Genomic DNA, 18,335 nt, shown 5'->3' with positions numbered 1-18,335 from the left:
ATGTGCAATTCCTCTTCATGTGGTGAGACATATAACGTGTAGACTGTAGTAGCAAAGGACAAATTTTAGTCTAATGTCGTCGATTAGCATTTAACCGGATAAGGCAGGCACGTGTCGATATGCTGTTGAGTCTGCATGGAGTTTTATTAAATAACCAGGAAACTTGTTCAATAAATTCAACTTGATTGAAGATTTCTTGTTACTTTTAATTTTAGCAAAGTGATCAAATTAGTTGATTAAGTCCCTCAAACGTGTCCATTTTATTAGAAGATAGGGTGACTTTGAATTTAAGAAAGGAAAAAAAAAGTGGTATTATTTGAGATATTATTTTCACAGATTGACGGAGGGTTCATGAATCATCCTGGTCAAGGTGATGATGCCCATGTGATGGTGTCCAATCTCTACGGTCCAAATGCGTGTTTTGGTGATAGTCATAGTAGACCCCATCTTCTATGGCTATTTAATATATCATATTATGTCATATAGATAATCATATGTTAGGTGCCGTTTGTATTAATATAATTTATATATTATATGGTCACCCTTCCTAATTCCACATGCAGGCTACAGATTCATCAATCATCATGCCTTTGTTTTATTTTCATATTCTTCTAATTAAATAATTGGTTTACAAGTCTTTTTCGATGTTTTCCATGGAACATTGTATTTATATTTTATAGTTGGCCAGTCGTAAATTTTTATGATGAGATTGTGAATGAATTTGTTACTTTGGGCCTGGGCTGATATGAAGGCCTAGATAGGGTAAACAGTCAATTAGCCCAAGAAATAAACCAATATGAAGAGTCCAAGCAATTAAGAGAAGAGATCTGGGGTGGGCAAATGGCTCTAGACGAAACCCAAGGCAAAAGGCTCTTTACCTTGGAGATGTCAAATGGGTTTGATTCTTAGGCTAATATGAACGCCGACCCAAACTCCACTAGCCCAATAATGAAGTCGGCTTAACCCAATGTTTAGGCCTAAAGAAAGGTCCAAGAGGGTTACTAACTCGAACTCTATGATATAGATTGGCTTTTCAAGACACCGCATCAAAGTTTAAATATGTCATACTTTTGGGAGGCATGTTTGTTATTCATATGGAGAATCCACTCTTTCCAAGAACACCCTAAAAAAGTTCAAAAAGAGAGAGAATCTTTATCTTTTGAAGACACAAATTTAGAGTTCAATTTACTCGTATTTTCAATTTCTTTATTTTTATTTAAGTTTTCCATCACATAAAAAAAAAAAAAAAAAAAAATTGCTTGTCGGATACACCATATTTTTTCGACAATAAACAATGGTAAAAAGACATATTTAGTAGACTAATCATCAATAAGCAATTCTTACAATGTCAACAGAGTTATTAAAAGAGTGTAGGTCTCCACAATCAACCACTATTAATAAACTTTATTAAATGTTTTAACCTTTTTTAAAGAAAAAAAACTTTAAATTATTTCCACTACAAAGGTATAGGTGATGGACATAAATATATATTAGAGCTTAGCCACTAAGATATTGTGCCTTTGTCGCATAAAGATAGGTCTCGTTATCTTAAGATGTAATTAGAAGTTGTTTAATTAATTCAACATTGACTTAACACATGGTGTTAATGATTTAGTGATTTGAGCGTCACTCACCCTCAAACAATCTCTTTCCAATCCAATTGCTTTTCAGGCTATACCAAAAGTTCAACCAACCTTCCACACTTTCGTATTTTTTTGCTGATATTTAAAAAAAGAAAAAAAAATCTCTAAAGGATTATTTTGTCCTATGCGTGCCTTTATATATTTGATCAATATAATTAATAATATGGTAAGTCAAACTGTAAAACAAATATTGCCAATAATATAACTCACCTGAAGGGGTGATCAGGTTTGGGTACCCGCCCTTTTTTCCAAGGAATTAGAATTGATCGGTTTTGGCTCCTCAATAGTTAGAATTGGAACCTGGGTTTCAATTTCAGATACCCAAAAAAAACTACAAATAACCCTTATTATTCACAAAAATGATAAATATACCCTATAAAAATTACAAATACATCGCAATAGTTTACAAAAATTATAAATACACACTAAATGCCTATCTATTCCACCCTGGGTACTCGAACCTTGGTTGCGGTTGCGGTTCCCATTCTTGAAGTGGTTGAATTAGAACTAGAATTGCACAGTACCGATTCCACCAAATTTGGAACCAAAACTAACACTTTTTATGTGGAATCGAAACTCTAGGTATTTGCTGGTTCTAGTTCTACCTGGATTTCTTGCTCACCCATACCCACCTGTTGAGGTCAATACATATTTTGTGGTTTATAAATTTAACATTTATCAAAGAATTTGATAAAATTAAATAGTAATGAAAAGTATTGTGTTAGTTTACACTTAATTTTTATCATCCTTAAATAAATAAAGATGAATGATTTATAAAGAGTGTCAATCATTACTTAAACATTAAACATTTACGCATTTTAAAGTATTAATTATTAAATTTATTTTCTGAATATTTAATTTCTATTAATGTTGAACTTTACATTTCCTTTTTATTAATTCAAATATCTATGGGTGCTTTTGGTTTATTATTTTGGATAGGATTTTAGGAATAGTATTAGATAGTTAGATAGAATTATGATTACGAGAATATGATTTGCAGAATATGTGTTTGGTAGAGTATTTTGACCTTGATATTTGTGTTGAATATTTGATTAATATATTTTTTTATAAATAATTTATTAATATAATATTTTGTTATATTTTGTTAAAATAATGTATTATTATGTATATAACTTATCAAGTTACATTTTAATAATACTAAATATTTTATTGGTAATTTTGTCATCCGTAGATATTAAAAAACAAAAACCTATATTAATTTCAAGTACTAATCTAACTGTTTAAAAACATTATATTAATACATATATGATAAAAGTATTAATTATCAACCTTTATAATCATTATTATACGTATACTAGTATACTATATTAACAACTATAATATGGTCTATTGTATTACTTATAGTGTATTTATTATATCATCTTTTATAGTTGTTATGTTATCTATAATACTTTGTTGCTATTGAGTCGGTGAAGTGTTAAAGTGGAAAATGTCAGCAAAGAATAATGAAAAAGATGAGAAAAATAAAAGCCTAACGGTGAAAAAAAAAGTGGGAAATGTCAGTTAAGAGAAAGCTAAGAAAAATAAAAGCCAACGCTTAAAAAGAAAGTCAAAAAAACTGTCAGGAAAAGTATTTTGCAGATTATATATTTTATGCTATTAAAAATCCCAAACTAAATTTACAATGTAACCACTAACGACTAACCAGTAACCACACATTTCAAACGAGTGAGAAGACGCCACGTAACGCGACCTTACCTTTCAATTGAGTGGACGAAGAAATATCAACAGCACTTAAGTGGAAGATCAGAAAGATGGTACGGGGCGGCGGGACCCCCATCTCTCTCACTTTAACTTTGGGTTTTACAACTTCACCGCACAAAATCGACAAAACTTCTCACGCCACGCAATTTACAGCCATTGCACGCGGGGAACCTGCTTTTCCCGTGGCCCGTACTCATCTCTGCATCTTCACCCTACACGTGTTATGTAATCGCACCATCCTTCACAATAGGTTACTATGTTAGAAAATCGAACAAACAAGTTGTCATTTGATGAAAGAAGAGTAGTCATTACGTTGACATGGAACTTTTTATTTATTTATACCTCTTTAGTCTTTATAATAATATTAATAATGTTACATTTATATCAATTTTTTACATCATTTTTATTATATTATAATGTGATATATATTATAATTATATAAATTTTTAATTATTTTTAATTTTTAATATTATAATAAAATTTATATGATTGTGACATATATCACATCATAATATAATAAAAATAGTGTAAAAAAGTAGTATAAGTGTAGCATTACTCATATTCTAGATAGAGATAACTTCTATAGAGTCATAAAAATTTTTAGTCTCAACTTAAGCAATTATAAATAAAAATAAATTTTATATTATAATAAGTTATAATTTTTCTGGTTTCCATCTTAAGAAATTTGTCTCTACATAATAATAATTATATGTATATTATAAAAAATATATGCTATGTTACATTAAATGTTTAAGATGAAATAAAATATTTATTTAAAGTTGTTTGGGATAATTATTTATGTTTTAGAGTTGTTACTATATCTTTTATTGAATCCAAAATATTTCGAGTTCTCAAGCATGTTTAGAGCTTCTTAACACTAAACTTTTGGTATTTCCGTACTATTATCCTTAGAATCATCACGTTTCTCTCTTGTTTAATTTCAGTAATAATTAATTTCTTCTTCAGTTAAAACATACACAACTTATTACTTATTTGGATGATTAATGAAGATATCAATATCCACTTGATTAGTGTAATGAAATCGTTAAATCTAATCACTCAATCTTGTAATGACTCTTTGATATCTATTTATGTACTATCATAATTCTACTAAAATAATGAATTGAAATCCTAATAATACTAAAACATGAATTATAAATAAAAAATCAGAACAATAATTTTTAATCAAAACAATAATTCTTATAACTACACCTCTATTAAATTAGAACCTCTTCATAATAATAAATTTAGTTAGTCTCAATATTTTATGATTATAGAGAGGTCTACTGTATTACCTAAATTAAGGGCCATTTAACTATCAAAATAGTGATAACATATGGATAAAGCATAAACCTGTTGATTACGATAACGATGAACAAATTTAGTATAATCTATTAGAAACTTAAGATTTAAATATAAGTTTATAAAATGAGATGGTTGACACGTGTACACATAAGCTTTTGTGAAACAAGGCATGAGGTTTGGTGATTGGTATGACATATTATAACACAACTCCAACTCCTTAGTCCATAATAATAAAGAGATGCCACACCCATACTCCTACTTAAGTCATGATTTTGGTTCCCACGTTTCATGTTCTCACTATTCTTTCACTAATTTGGTATAACATACCTGTTATGCCTGTAAATATAGGGCTAATGCAAGGCTTAATCAGCATAGAAAGTCAGAGTTTAGGTAGGCTCGCAGCCAGTTAGAAGCAGCCATGTTGCGTGCTGACAGGAGCAGCACACTCCTGTCAGTAAAGTAGGTGCGCGTCAGACCAGCTAAAAGCTATAGTGATTCCACGTGTCCAATTCCTGTACTAAATCGCATAAATCACTCTAGAAAGTGGGCAATGTGACATAAAGAATGATTTGTACGGATAATCCCACCAACTCACAAATTTATTAATGATAACCTTAATTCATCCCACTATAAATTAAGGGTTCCTCTCTCATTTGGGAGATTCGATGATTCTACCTTTGATTGGCTACTCTCTCTAAAAAAATATATAGCATTCTCCCTCTTGTACAATCATTTGTAAGTCAGTCCGCTAACGCGACTTGACCCCTATCATTAATACAAAAATCAGTAGACGTAGGATTCGCTTCCTTAGCATCCGAACCACTTTAAACGCTGTTCTCTATTGCATTTACTCTCGTTTTCACATTCATGTATGTCTTCTAGGCCTACTCAGCATTTCACACGTGTGTTTGGTTGGTGTCAAAATCACGCATCAATAAAAATGCAATTCTCTTTATGGGTTTAATGAGCCCAATCAAATTGTTTCATCTTGATACATTGGGTTTGTGTTTATTACTTCATCTTGACATGTTGGATTTATATTAATAATTAAAAATTAATAAAATTATATTAATAATTAATAATAATATTAATTATATAGGTGCATTGCATTGGCATTCCAAAGGTCTAATCATAATGACACCTTGGATTTGTGATTGTCACGTGATTGAATTTTATTAGTGATGTTGTAAACAGTATTAATTTTTGCATTGGTATTTCAAAGTTGGATGCGTGGTTTAATGAGATATTAATGCAGTGCATTAATATTCCAATAATAATAATATAGGTGTATTGCATTGGCATTCCAGAGCTGTGACTATTTTGACATTTTGGATGTGCATTAATAACAAATATATAGATGCATTGGATTGTTATTAATAATTGTGGTTTAATGACATTTGTTTAGGATCGCTATTAATAATTATATAGGTGCATTGTATTGACATTGCAAACCTTTCTTCGTATTTAATTGTGTTGACATTCGAAATGTCTAAATAAGAGATTATAAAAAGGGTGTATGTTCAGTTGTATATTAGCGAAATATATTAGTTAGTGTCAACAATACATCTGGTATTTTGTTAATTGTTTATAAATCATTTTAGTTTGTGTCAATAATACTTTTGTTCTTTATGATTTCGTTAATTGATGATTTTCTATTTATTTATGTTTTTGTTGTTGTTTACAGGTCAAAGATTCATGAATTAACATGGAATAAAGTTAGAATATCTGATTGACATTGTCAAATTATTTTGATTCGTTCTTCTGAACTGAAAGTATATCTTTTAACTAATTTAATATGAAATTGTAAGCACATCTTCTAACTATTTTAACGGTTATTATTTAATTGAATGATTGTTTTTGTTTAGTCAATCTATTTGAATGATTAATTATGTTAGTTCTGTCGAATAGTAAGTGTATTCATTAATAATTTTACTATGAAGATTAATTAACTTTTGTTGATTTCATTTTCAGGTAACAGCTGCGATACGAATGAATAATTGTTCCTTAACAATCTTAACATGAAGATCGATTGAATTTTGTTATGTTTGTTTTCAAGGTACTTTACTAAGATCAAATTGAGGATAATCATATTGTCAACCGAATTGTGAGTATGTGTCATATCTATATTAGTAGAAACGGTTCATTTGTGTTGAATATGTTTTCTGTAAGAACATTCGTCTATTTTATTTTGTTATATAAATGATTAATTGTTTATGTCCTGCTGATGTGTGAGTATATATGTTAAATGAATTAATTTTGGTTGATTCCGTTTTCCAATTAATAGGTGTTATTTAAAATATTTTTTATTAGTCATAATATGATAATCTCTTAAATTTGGGTTAAGGAAACCATTCATTTTATCATCACACGTATTTCGGTTTCCATTGTCGAACCACTTATTTTATCATCACACACATTTTGGTTTTATATGTTCCTTGATTTCTACTAAATATTCATAGTAGTAAATTAGTCATAACTTGCTCAATAAAAATCCAATTGATAAGCGATTTGAATATTTAAAAACTAGACAGACAGGGCTTTAATTTGATATATTATACGCTTAGTTTGGATAACTATAGCCCCACTGTCGAATAATTATTTTTATCATCACACACATTTCGGTTTCCACTAAACAGTCAGTAGTACATTGACCATAACTTGCTCAATAAAACTATAATTGATGAGAAGTTTGAATCTTTAGAAACTAGACAGACAGAGATTTAATTTGGTATATTATGTGCTTAATTTGGATAACTGTAACCCCACTGCCAAATCATTCATTTTATCATCACACATGTTTTGGTTTCAACTGAACAATCAGTAGTTTTAATTGTATTTGTTCTATTTCTTTTTGTTGATATTTTTTTATGTTACATAAATATATCGAAAACAGGTTGTTGCTGAATATAATAAATTTTATTTGTATCACAAATATCATCTAATGTTTGTTGCCGAACCATGTAGCTTTAGTAAATCATTTGTAATATGTCGAACCATTATTATTATCCTTAAAGGAAAACAAATATTGTTATGTAATTTTAATTGTAATTGTTCTAGCTCTTTTTGTTGATATCTTTTTATGTTACGTATATATATCACGAAAAGAGGTTGTTGCTGTATATAACTAATTTCATTTATTTAACAAATATCAACTGATATTTGATGTTGAACTATGTAGCTTTAGTAAACCATTCATTTTATCATCACACACATTTAGGTTTTCGCTGAACAATTAGTAGTAAATTGACTATAACTTGATCAATAAAACTCCAATTGATGAGAAGTTTGAATATTTAAATATCAACTGATGTTTGATGTTGAACCATGTAGCTTTAGTAAACCATTCATTTTATCATCACACACATTTAGATTTCCGTTGAACAATTAGTAGTAAATTGACCATAACTTGATCAATAAAACTCCAATGGACGAGAGGTTTGAATATTTAAAAACTAGATAGATAGAGCTTTAATTTGATATATTATACTCTTAATTTAGATAACTGTAGCCCCATTATCAAACCATTCCTTTTATCATTACTCACATTTCGGTTTCCACTTAACAGTCAGTAGCAAATCGACCATAACTTTCTCAATAAAAATCCAATTGATGAGAGGTTTGAATCTTTATAAACTATACAGATAGTGATTTAATTTGATGTATTATACACTTAATTTGGATAACTTTAGCCCCACTTCCAAACCATTCATTTTATCATCACACACATTTTAGTTTCTACTGAGCAGTCAGTAGTAAAGTGATCATAACTTACTCGATAAAAATCTAATTGATGAGAGGTTTGAATCTTTAGAAACTTGGTAGACAGGGTTTTAATTTGATATATTATAAGGTTAATTTGGATAACTATAGCCCCACTGTCGAATAATTCCTTTTATTATCACACACATTTCAGTTTCCCCTATTTATCGATTTCCACTGAACAGTCAGTGGTAAATTAGTCATAACTTGCTCAATAAAATCTAATTGATGAGCGGTTTGAATCTTTGGAAACTAGAAAGATAGGGCTTTAATTTAATATACTATATGATGAATTTGGATAATTATAGATCTATTTCCGAACCATTAATTTTATCATCACACACATAAAACAAATTCAATTTTAGTGATGATAAAGGAAAACAAATATTGATACGTAGTTTTAATTATATTTGTTCTATCTCTTTTTGTTGAATTTTGGATTGATTTTGTTGTTTGATTTGTGGGTTTTGTGGGTTTTACAATTATCGTTTTTTCATTAGGATGTTATCATCAAATGTTTTTTTTTTTGCTATAGGTGGTGGTCAATTCTATTTGCAGCAAATGAATTTGTGTCACATAACCTTTATCTTCATGGCTTCTTCAATGCTTCAACTAAGTTACTTTCAGATTATACTGTTGGAGTTGTTGCTGCTTTCTATGTGAGTTCTCTTCTCAACATTCTTAATTCTTTTTTCTAAAATAATAATAATAAAAATAATTCACTTTCTCTTCTCAACAATCAAAATCAGTTTTTTCCTTTGATCCTACAAGTCTTTTGCTTAAATGTTCACATTTTTCAACAAGGTTTCTCTTTCTCTGGTTGATTTATAGGCTTATCAATAATACCCAGTGGGTTATCCTGCAAATTTTTTTGCTTTTCCGTACAAAGTTTTAAACTTTGGTTACCGATGTCAAATGGTAACATATTTGAGAAGAACCATGATGATATAAATTTTGAGTTCAATTTGTGGATATTTTATTTATTGATTTTTTAATTATCAATTCAAGATAAAATGAACTTCAATATAGAAAATGTATTTTTGAAACACAAAAAAACCAATAATAATGTTTAAAAAAAAAAAAAATACCCACGCAACGCAACTTGAAAATATATATAAGTTACAGAAATTATGGAAGGTCAATATAAATTTTAAGTTTAAATAGTTGATCTTAATAATATTTAGGTGATAGTAAATATCATACACGATACATTACAAAATACTGACATCTAATATCAAAGACATGTCTGCAAAAATAATATCAATTGTACAAGATGATGATCTTGAAAGTATAATTAAACCATATAATATTCAAGTTATCTTCTCAAGTTGAATGAATAATTTAATAACATCTACCTATAATTGATATTAATAATTATACATATATAATCATTAATTTTATCTTCACACACACACACATATATACTTTAAAATTTGTATAATTTAATAATTATTATGTCTTAATCAATTAGTTTATTTTGTTAAAATAAATCTGTTTACAATCTATTTTAAAAATATTGAATAAACATATCATGCAATGTGTAGACCCTATGTCTAGTTTATTTATATTTCACACAAAGATTGAATAATTTTTTTTGAACATTAAATTTAAATGCATAAAATTTGCTTCTACACTAATCAATTTATCACGCAACTATAATGACTCGTCAATTAATATAATATATAATATATTTATTAGATATTATAACAAAAAAATTGTTGATCATTTTAGGTTTATGTAAAATTGTAATATAATCTCATATAATTTTAACCAAATACAAAAATTAATATGCCAATAATGTGTGTAAAATATTATTTCATTGGCTTTAACGCTGCCTATTGTAACAGTTTCTAGAACTCTCCCTCAAAAACCTTAAAAAAAAAGAAAACCCTAAACACGTGTGTACGTAAAATTGGAAAGTTAAATATGAAATAAAATTATGGCCCTTGATTTTTGTTATTATTAAATATGATCATTAAAATAAAATACATGGGACAACACCCAATCGACATAGAAAGGCAAAAAGAAAATCCAATTTGTTAGCATAATAAAATTCATGAACTGCCCAATAATGAATAATGACACCCATACCCCGAGTTTTAAATAAAGAAAATCTGGATAATTAGAAAGTAGTAGCAGATTGGGATAGGTCGTTAATTTCCGAATACCCAGCGACGTCGTATGGTTTCCCTTCGCCGGTGATGAAATTACAAACGTAACCTTGTGATAAAAATCTTCTCCCACAGAATTCATTCAAAAACTCAGCTGTCCAAAGCCAAAAAATTTGGTGAAAACCAGGGGTATTTTGGTAACTTAGTGATTATATAAATGAAACACTGGGGCTCTGCTATTTGTAGGTATTGTGAAAGAAAGGGCGAGCGAAGCAGAGGAGTTTCCGTTATCCACATTGTCAATATCTCTCTTGGAAATTAAAGATAGAAAAAACCCCAGTTTCAATCAAGAATTTATTTCCAGGATTAAATCGTTAGGGTTTCCTTATTTTGAATCCAAATTCGTTTATCAATCGACTTTGGTTGCAAGAAAAAATGGTTTCTGATTCAATCACCAACGCTTCGATTCCATCTATCCCCAACTCCAAGGATTTCGCCAAGAAAAAGAGGGTAATTAATTTCATATATTCCATCTTTAATTTTCGTATTGTACTTTTTATTTTTTTATATAATTGATTTTGTGTTCTTGTTTGGGTTTCAGACCAATAGGTCTGCCAAATTGAAGCAGTGCAAGCTCGACGCTCGTCGCGAGCAATGGCTTTCGCAAGGTATGCAAACGATCTTTATTTGCTTGCGTAACATCTTGAGTTTATAATGATTCTGAATATAATTAAATAATATTTTTGTTTTCTTTGTTGTTTTGGTTTTTATTTTTATTTTTATTTTTATCGATTTGTGATGGTTTGGTATTTGTTAGGTGCGGCGAAGAGCAAGGGATGCAAGGACGGATTAGGGGATGACCGGAAGGAGAGGGACCGGGCGTTGGAAAATTCAAGGCAAAGAGAGGAGGACAATAATAACGACAGATCGATCCATCATGAGAGTGATTCAGAGTCCCCGTCGAACAGCCCTGTTAACAGCCTCTTAAGTGGCGCAGGAACGGATTCAGCTACGAATTTCGGTGGAAGTAGTGGCAGCAGTAGCAGCAGCGGTAGTAGTGTTTGCTGTAGCAGCACTGGTGGCTGTTGCTCTGGTAGCATAACGGAAGAGGAAGAGGAAGATGGTTGTTTGGACGATTGGGAGGCTGTAGCCGATGCTCTTGCCGCGGATGATGATAACAATAACAATAAAACGGAAGCGGAACATGATAATCCCTGTTACCAATCACCCTCTGAGAGTCAATTAAGTGTTCAGTCCGATTCTCTGCATGATTTGACCAGTGAGTTTGGTTTAGATTCTGTGAATTCAATGCCTGACAGTGCGAGAGCTGGGTATAATAAGCGGGCATGGAGACCGGATGATGCTTTTAGACCTCAGACACTGCCTAATTTGGCAAAGCAGCGGAGTTTTCCTGCTTCGGATCGGCGTTTTGTTCCAGGTGGGGTTCCATGGACTTGCAACAATGTTTTAACAGTGCCCTCTTCTTGTCCTATATGTTGTGAGGAATTGGACTTCACAGACACGAATTTTTTGCCCTGTTTGTGCGGTTTCCGACTCTGCTTGTTTTGTCACAAGAGGATTCTTGAGGAGGATGGGCGGTGTCCTGGCTGAAGGAAGCCATATAAGCGTGATGAAATTGAGTCGGAGGCAAGTGTGCAAGGAGGCAGCCTGACATTTCGGTTGGCTCGTTCTTGTAGCATGATTGCGAGGTCTTAAGTAGAGGAGATGTCTTCGTCCCTGTTTTCTTGAATTAAGTATGTTGGGTCTATCTTTTTCGTGTGTCTTTTATGTTGTTATGTTAGTGTTAGACTCATTTCATAGACACTTTAGATGTTGATATAGGGTTATTGTGTTTTTGCACCCGGGAATTGAGCTGCTTCTCTTATGAGTTTGGTTCTTATCTGTATGGTGCATGTGTTAATGTAGAGGACTTATGTTGCTATTATGTGGATAGATAAGGTGGTATAGAAATTGAATACATAAAAAAGTGATTATAATAACTGTTCTATGCTTCACTTAGTTTCAATGTTGCATGGGCCTTTTTCTATATATATTTCTTCCTTCCTCAGAATAACTTTACCAGTTTAATTTCCACAACGAAAGTTGTCCTCAGACCGTTGATACTCAGATTGGCCTATTTATTTTAAATTTGTTGTCTGCACATGATTTCATAGAAGCCTTGAAGCTGACGTAATTTTCACATGAATGTGTTGTATTTCCCTTTATTCTAGTTTTGGTTGTATTCTTCATTAACACATTTCTTAGTTGTATTACATTTAATGGCCTTAAATGCTTTCTAAAGGGTTCTGTGCAGTGTGTACATGTAGAGATTCCTTTTATGGGAGTTGGACTTAAAAATTGATTATTAGTCATAGTCTTAGTTACCATCTAATCTTTGAACGTGCAGTCTTTATGCACGGAGGTGTACATGCTGAGATTTTCATGCATACATGATAGTCCTAGATTCTCTCTATGGTTCTGGTCTGTGCTGTCTACAGTTGCAAATTCACATAGCTGACTTTGACTGTAGTACTTATTCAATCTTAATTCATTGCTAAAGAGTCAATTTTTGCTGTTACTTTTAGAGATTAATTATTTGAAAAAGTATTAGAATAGAATATATATGGAGGTGCCACCAAAGCCTAAAATATGTTGAAAGGAAATCTTTGGATGGTGTATGATTAATTTACTAGTCTAGGCCTCATTTGTTGTGGTCTGCTTCATGCTTCAAGGTGTTTTTTGATTGTCACTTAACATATCACATGTATTAAATCTATTTGTAGCTTTGTCTTTCTGGTTTATACACTGTTGTATTCAATGATGGATGATGCCATGGTGAGGTTTTGAGGTTAGAGTGGTAAATGTCCTGCAGGCTGAAATCTACTGGGGTTCTCTATATAGTGAATAGTTGTACAATGCTTTAGCCTTGCTTCTTGTGTAAAAGTTTCTAGCCTCGTTTCTGAGGTTCATTTGTATTGAGGCTCGTATCTCTGCCAATTTCGAATATATGGGGTTAAAAGCAATCTTTACCTCCCGAATGTGTATAGATTGTGTTATTTACAATATTTTATTTCACTGCTATTGTGATATTAATGTCTGGCAAGTCAATTTAATTTGTCACAATCTGATTTTTTGTAAAAATTGGCTGTGTTTGCATAGTTACTAAATTTCTTTATACACACACACACACACCTCATTTAAATATATGGTTACCTACATATGACAAATTTTACTATTTATTAATTTCCCTGTCACATTCAAGTAATTTCTGTAGACAATAGAAGCAGTTATTTTCTCCAAATGGGAAGAAAAAGAGGAAGGTGAGTATTTGACTTTTTCATGAGAGGAGAAAATGAAAAGCAAATAAAAGTTATGGGTTATTACTCTGAGATTGATGTTGAACTGTGATTTAGTGTTCCACTGCAATGTGCTTTAACTAATATTTTCATGATTTGAGCTGATCAGTGTAGTGAGGTGTCATCTTTCTCAAGCAATAGATCTAGGTGGTGACAGATTGCATAGAAGTTTTTGAAGTGTTTCTTTATCTGTAAGTACTTCCGATCTCCCCTCTCCACACATGTTTGTAATTTTGTGTAGAAACTCTAGAGATAAATGTTTCTTTCTGAGTCATTCTAATCTGTGTATAGCTCAGTAGCTTAGGCTGTGATAGTAGATTATCACATGTGTGATTGTGTTCTTGGCCAATTTTGGATCTCTTAATTATTGTGGTTCTCTTTTGAACTGCTTCTCATCTTTATTTGCTTTTTTGTTGTGGAAAATTCTCGTTTAGGGACCTATTGTCATGCTTTACCAGCTTTTTCATGATAGCTAGCAGCATTTGTTTTAGGGGCACTATCGATACTGGATCTTGATAACGAAGTCATATGCTAACCCAACCTGAAGTTGAAGTGTTCCTGTGTCTGGGGTAGGTATTAGCAATTTATTTACTCATTTTATATGGTCATCCGTGATGTATTCATTTTAAGCAATGAAATTTTGCATTTTACTAACATGAATTACTTCGGTGAAGTTTTAGTTCTTTGGGAAATTGAAGTACTGTGAAACCTTCTGGTCTCATCACTTTTAATCGAAGAAGTCTTATAATGTTAGAATTTGTTCAAATGTACATATCATTTTTTTTTTAGGGTAATGATGTACTTATCATTTAGATTGTAGTTTTGCTCAATTTTGGCTTGAAAACAGGGATGTAGCACAACTTCATTCACGTTGTACTTGTACATATGTTTGTATTTATGTTTTTACAATTGTTGCAAGCCCTATTTTCTGTATAAATTTAACCTTTTGAGTGTGGCCAGAATCTAGCAAATTACAATCTAAATGATTGGTCGGATGCATTTAGTAAAGTACAATCTAAACTACCTTTACGTCTTTGAAATTATGATTTTACAATTGTTGCAAGCATTGTTTTCATGCAGTAATTTAACATTGCTAAACACTTGAATCTATTGCCCTACTAGTACTCTAAGGGCTTTTATCTTACAAATGGTTCATAGACCTCAATTTATTTTTCTTGCAGTTGCAGCCATTCATGTATCTACTCACGAGTTCGTACTGCTAATTGAGCATTTATTTGGATGTATTGCGTGTAATAATATTTCTAATGGGGCATTTATTTGGATTGATTGCGAGTAATAATTTCAATTAAAACCAATTTGTTTTATGATGTTTCTTATTGTTCATTTTCTCCTGTGATTGCTGATAGTTTGAACTTTTGTCTCAAACCCTGTTACTGAATTCATTTCCAGTAAGTTTTAGCTGGATCATGGAGTTCGTCAAATTTTGTCATCTTAAAGATATAATACATATAATCTTGTTATTTGTCACTTGCTATCCTGGGAAATCCTTGAAAGAATTTGGGTGGGGACTGGGGTTTCTCTTGACTTGTGGGGAAGACATGTCTTTGGAAACAACCAAAAAAAAAATAAAAAGCAGTTGCAGCTCTGTTCTTGACAATCCATGAAAGGCCCGCAAGGCGGGTCTTTTGATGCTTTCAAATCTTAGAATATATTGATCAAGTATACATTAAAACTAGATACTGTAATTATATAATATGTAAAACAAGCTTGGAGCTAACAATTGTTAGCGATAGTTATTGAAGAAGACGATTATGGACAAAATATCTTGTTTAGGAGCCCTGAAATGCGAGATTCTGATCTAAGTTGCTCAGGGAGTGTGTTCCACCACTTGATGAAGGTAGAATCCTCGAAAAACACATCAGCACCTAGCTCTACACGTTAAATCCACGAAACTACCTTTTCATCCAGGTGCGAAATCATTTCCCTAACATCTTCTGACAAACCGAAATTGTTACTAGTTCTAAGGCAAATCTCCAGCTCCTCTACCTCTGCCCAGAAACAGGATTCCCAACTGGATCCTTTTTCCATTTTCAAGGCATACTCACGCCACTTTTGGGTGAATCTGTAACGTTTCGGTCTGCCATTTATCATATAAGCTCCTGTATCTTCATTTTTCAAGTGCCTGTAGTAGTTAGCAATATCTAGAGGTTCAACAATGCGTCGGTACCTTGTTCCAATATTCAACCACTCTTCACGACCTTCAAACCCATCAGGAAGTTCGTATCTTTTTATCATTTCCATTATCTCGTCTATGATACCAACCAATTCAAGCCTCGTCACATTTGCGGCGAAATCATCATGGCCTTTTGACTTCTTGAAGGCATCATAGTAGCTGTGTTTGTTAGCCTCACACTTGGCTTTATATCTTTCCAGCTTTTCTATTCCATTTTCGATATTCCTCATTTTACCGTCGATCCTTTCTTGGTTTCTCAATTTTTGCTTCTCTAACTCTTTGGCAGCGCAAAGGCACAATCTGGCTCTTGTGCTCTGTAATTGGAAGATTCAAGACATAAACATTAGTTTTGATATGAAAAATCTTAAAATCGAATGTTTAATTTTGGCATTACTTAAAAGACTTACCAAACCCAGGTTATTCAAGAGAGTGTCAATTCTTTCTCTTCCAACAACACCATCTGAAGACAATGGAAGCCCATCCCAAGAGTCTAAATCGGTCACATTTTTCGTCTCTAAGCTCTGTAATTTATCTAGATATTTCTGGTGCTCCTTGAGGCTTCTTATAGCAACCTGTTGAACTTCTGCTTCGGAGCGTAATTGAGAAGAGTAGAACAGTATCTGCAGAACAGCATCAGGGTTTTTCAAAAGCAACAGCTCGCTTTCATCATCTGTAAAAATAATATAGTTTCCGAATGGTCTATACGGGCTTAGCTCAATAAAACTTGACAAAGTTTCGGATAACCTATTTGTGTTTCCCATCAATTGACAAGCGGCATGACTTGTAAGAGATGAAGCGTTCCTCGTTACATTTTCATAAAGTTTTGATGATGCTTCTTCAATTGGCTCTTGAAAGGGAAGTGTGGTTTTGGGATTCAAGTAATCCAGGATTAAGGGTAGGTAGTTCTCGATGGAAGAGAGAGGAGCAAACAAAACTCGAGGTATAATATCGTATCTCGAAACAAAGTGAAGGAAGTACTGTGACCAATTTTCTCGCCCAAGAGCATGATTGAATATTCTATCACCAACAAGGGGAGATCCAAAAGTGACACAGAACGGTGGCTTCCTGAGGTTTATTGTTGAATCGGGTTTGTATTGCTGCTGAAGGAACCACACTGTCACTAGAATGGCAATAGCACCACCTGAGGAATGCCCTGTAAACACTATTTGCTTATTCTCTGCCACAGCTTTCCCCACCTGGAAATAATCAGAAACACAAGCAGCAGGGCTGATTCAATGAAAATCTGGGGCCTTGGATAAAAATTATTATTAAGAGAATGGTAGTTATTACCATTTTCTGTTAGACTTTTACAAAGAAAGACTTCAAATAAAATTTAATTAGAGAATAATCCTATTTTATTAGAAAAGGAAATGCTTAATCATGAAATTTGTACCTTAATAATAGATCATGGAGATTATGGATATAACGAGGGGGTAAGTAATAGATATATTAAGTTTTTCTTGACACCAGAACAGGGTAACTAAGACTATTGCTAAACTGAAAATGGTGAATTTGAATAGCAAAAGCAAAAAGAAAAGTCAAAAAGTATTGGTAGATAGATGATCAGTGATCAGAATTACCTCCTTCAGTAGATGTGGCAAAATTGTTAGAAATCTATTCAGAAAAGCTTCGTTCACTGTTGCAACTTCATCATTGCTTATACTTCTTAGAGATGGAAATTGATCGCGATTGATCTCCTTTTTTCCAAATGGGTTTTGAGTGAACCACTCGTTTACCGACCAAGTTCCGGCAAAGCTAAATATCACATCGGTTTTACTTGACTTGTCGTGGAGATAAAGCTTTTCCGGATATTTATAAGCCTTCATCGCCAATGAGCAGGCTTTATTGATCAGCTCTTCTCCCAACCCAAACCTTGAACTCGCCATTCTTGCGGAATTTGCAGCTGTGCTTTTGCTTGTTGATCTCTCTTATTCTCTGAGCTAAATTTAAAGGGGATGAAACAGGTGAAGAATGACTTAGAACACCCTTTTCTTGCTCGATTGGATGGTGGACCTCAGCGCAGATTAAGGAGTTTTTGGGCATTAAACAATCATTGACTGACTTAGATACTTCCCTGCAATTTCACTAGAAACACCTTTTTTTTTTTATGACGGCAAGTCAATCCACGCACTACAATTGCAACTTTTTCTTATTTTCTTGTGTTGATTTGGTAGTGCAATTGCTTGGAAGCTGTAGTTTTGGTAGTCCAAAATATCCTTGTAACATGACGCCATGACGGGAC

At 32.2% G+C, this 18,335-nt stretch overlaps 2 protein-coding genes across 2 annotated transcripts; one reads left to right on the top strand and one right to left on the bottom strand.

The window, feature by feature from the left end:
- Nucleotides 1–10,799: 10,799 nt before the first annotated feature.
- On the top strand, nucleotides 10,800–12,543 carry LOC116137965. The gene is made up of 3 exons (XM_031423661.1): nucleotides 10,800–11,053; nucleotides 11,145–11,211; nucleotides 11,361–12,543. Exons 1-3 carry the CDS (start codon nucleotides 10,979–10,981, stop codon nucleotides 12,152–12,154), a joined length of 936 nt encoding a protein of 311 aa, XP_031279521.1. The 5' UTR covers nucleotides 10,800–10,978; the 3' UTR covers nucleotides 12,155–12,543.
- A 2,967-nt stretch (nucleotides 12,544–15,510) lies between these two features.
- On the bottom strand, nucleotides 15,511–18,037 carry LOC116137958 (protein EDS1-like). The gene is given in 3 exon segments (XM_031423655.1): nucleotides 15,511–16,407; nucleotides 16,501–17,289; nucleotides 17,674–18,037. Coding segments are annotated over 3 exon segments (1,833 nt in total). The 5' UTR covers nucleotides 17,980–18,037; the 3' UTR covers nucleotides 15,511–15,669.
- Between the last annotated feature and the right edge of the window lie 298 nt (nucleotides 18,038–18,335).

The sequence above is a fragment of the Pistacia vera genome, unplaced genomic scaffold (genome assembly GCF_008641045.1).
Source record: "Pistacia vera cultivar Batoury unplaced genomic scaffold, PisVer_v2 Contig1099, whole genome shotgun sequence".
NCBI lineage: Eukaryota > Viridiplantae > Streptophyta > Magnoliopsida > Sapindales > Anacardiaceae > Pistacia > Pistacia vera.
The sequence above is the reverse complement of the archived record's forward strand: the minus strand, read 5'-3'. Positions and strand labels throughout refer to the sequence as shown.